The 2,500-nt window shown below is 43.4% G+C and overlaps 2 protein-coding genes across 2 annotated transcripts in view; both read right to left on the bottom strand.

Moving 5' to 3' along the window:
- The window catches only part of LOC125038145 (circadian locomoter output cycles protein kaput-like), a 3,045-nt gene extending 2,717 nt beyond the window's left edge, over positions 1 to 328 (bottom strand). The window contains exon 1 of the mRNA XM_047631464.1: positions 19 to 328. Coding sequence (XP_047487420.1) covers positions 19 to 311 — 293 coding nt within the window. The 5' untranslated portion in view covers positions 312 to 328. The remainder of the gene's footprint in view (positions 1 to 18) is intronic.
- Positions 329 to 1,264: 936 nt separating this feature from the next.
- Positions 1,265 to 2,500, bottom strand: part of LOC125037875 — a 54,720-nt gene continuing 53,484 nt past the window's right edge. The window contains exon 4 of the mRNA XM_047631115.1: positions 1,265 to 1,304. Within this exon, the coding sequence (XP_047487071.1) occupies positions 1,265 to 1,304 (40 nt within the window). The remainder of the gene's footprint in view (positions 1,305 to 2,500) is intronic.

Genomic DNA, 2,500 nt, shown 5'->3' with positions numbered 1-2,500 from the left:
CAAGCCTCGAGCACCCACCTCCAGGCGACGAAGAAGGAGCCGAGGACGGTGGCGGCGCCGGCGAGGATGAGGCCGCAGGCGAGCGGCAGCGGCGGCGTGTGCATGGGGTGGCTGCCGCTCATGGGGCGGATCAGGATCACGTGGTAGAACACGGAGCCGGCGGTGAGCATGAGCACGCCCACGAAGAAGCTCAGCAGGATGCAGTAGGCGCGCGACGTGGGCGCCATCTGCGAGGTGAACAGGCCCGTGTAGCGCAGCTTCCGCGTCAGCGCCGGCAGCTTGCCCGACGCCTCCGACCGCGCCGCCGCCATCGTCGATCGGCACCTGAGGGGGACAGGGAAGGGCCTCGTTAGTAATTAGCGAAACACGAGTAATGATAACAATGGCTAGAGTAACAACAACACGCTAAAGACAACGGTAACTTAACTATTATTGATAACACAGGTGATAAGGACACCGGCGAGGAAAGAAAGACAGTCAGAATAGCGATGGCAGGAAACACGAACAAGAACAATTGTTACGATAAGAACAGCAACGGATCCTGTTCAAACACCATAAACAACAAATATGATAATATAGATTAAAGTAGAAAGAATAAGGATTGCATTTCAAAACACTCTACCAAGCTATCATTTTTTAACAACTACAACAAAGAGATAGATAGATAGATAGATAAATATATATATATAATATATATATATATATATATATATATATATATATAGAGAGAGAGAGAGAGAGAGAGAGAGAGAGAGAGAGAGCGAGAGAGAGAGAGAGAGAGAGAGAGAGAGAGAGAGAGAGAGAGAGAGAGAGAGAGAGAGAGAGTGGCAGACAGACAGACAGAGAGAGAGAGAGAGAGAGAGAGAGAGAGAGAGAGAGAGAGAGAGAGAGAGAGAGAGAGAGAGAGAGAGAGAGAGAGAGAGAGAGAGAGAGTGAAGTTCACTGAAAACTGAGACAGCAATTGCGAAATCACACTGGATCTCATCTACATGCATGAAGGTAAAATCTAGAACTATTTCAAAACTGTTTTCTCATCTTACAAATAACATCTTTGTGGATAGTATCGCTCTACAAAATACGGATAAAAAGGTAAACCTATCAAATTCGAGTGGTAAATCATAGTTTGTATAGATACAAACCATCATAAGTACATGTGCATATGCTTCAACAGTGCTTATTGTGACAAATGTAGAAAAGCTATGAATGAGAAAGAATATCTGCACAGTGCAAGAGATGCATTTGACCTTTTTCGGTTGTATTTTTGTCAGAAATACGTGTAATCGAAACCGTCAAATACATCTGCACTGTGAAGATTAATTCTTATTTCTGACGAAGATATAACACATGTGTGTGTGTATGTGTGTGTGCACCAAACACACACACAGGTAATCAATTAAGTGCACTCGGCCATTACAATTAATCAAATGAAATCCCTCAATCCTTAACCATGACACCATGCACAACAAGCATTTCATCACAGCATTTCGACCGCTTCACAAAGCCTGCATGACGGATTATGTATACCGAGTGGAGGCTAAGTGAATGAAGAACAAGAACAAAAGGAAATTGATAAGGGCAAGGAATAATGGATATTATTAATGAAATGAATTGAAATATTGGAAAGTATAGAGGCGGATAGGGAGACAGATGAATAATGATACGTGTAGAAAACAAAAATATATTTAAAACAATATTTGAACATTATGACATTCTCAAAGAACAGAGCCAATGAATGAGTGAATCAATGTATGAATTAATAACCTAAATAATTAATAAGAAAATAGCTTTATGAGCGGAATAAGAATACGAAAGACGAAAGTAAAGAAGACGAAAAGGAAGTAGATGAACGGAAGAACGGAGAAGGAGGAGGAGGAGGAGGAGGAGGAGGAGGAGGAGGAGGAGGTGTTGGTAGTGGTGGTAGTGGAGGAGGAGGAGGAGGAGGAGGAGGAGGAGGAGGAGGAGGAGGAGGAGGAGGAGGAGGAGGAGGAGGAGGAGGAGGAGGAGGAGGAGGAGGAGGAGGAGGAGAAGGAGGAGGAGGAGGAGGAGGAGGAGGAGGTGAGGAGGAGGAGGAGGAGGAGAGGAGGTGGGGGAGGAGGAGGAAGAGGAAGAGGAAGAGGAGGAGGAGGAGAGGACAGGAGGATTAGGAGGAGGAACTATGATAAAAAAATAAACAGAAGAAATAGAAGGGAGGAAACAGAAGAAACATAAACTTATAATGAAACAAAGAAAAGAAGAAAATATAAAATATGATAAAGAATCAGCACAAAGAACAGAAGACACGGAAGAAGACGAAGAAAAAAGAAAGGAAACAGCAGAAGATCCAGAAGAAGAAACAAAAGACGAATATAAAAAAAAAGACAAAAAAAAGAATTGAAAAAAAAAAAAAAAAAAAATGATGAAACAAGAGAAAATCCCAAAAAAAGAATCAGAAGACAATCCCAGCAACGCCTTAGGGAATAGAACGCCCTTGCTTGCTTCCGGGGGGCGTGGGGGGGTTGGG

This window comes from Penaeus chinensis, chromosome 24, assembly GCF_019202785.1.
Source record: "Penaeus chinensis breed Huanghai No. 1 chromosome 24, ASM1920278v2, whole genome shotgun sequence".
NCBI lineage: Eukaryota > Metazoa > Arthropoda > Malacostraca > Decapoda > Penaeidae > Penaeus > Penaeus chinensis.
This window is presented reverse-complemented; position numbering and strand designations above follow the sequence as displayed.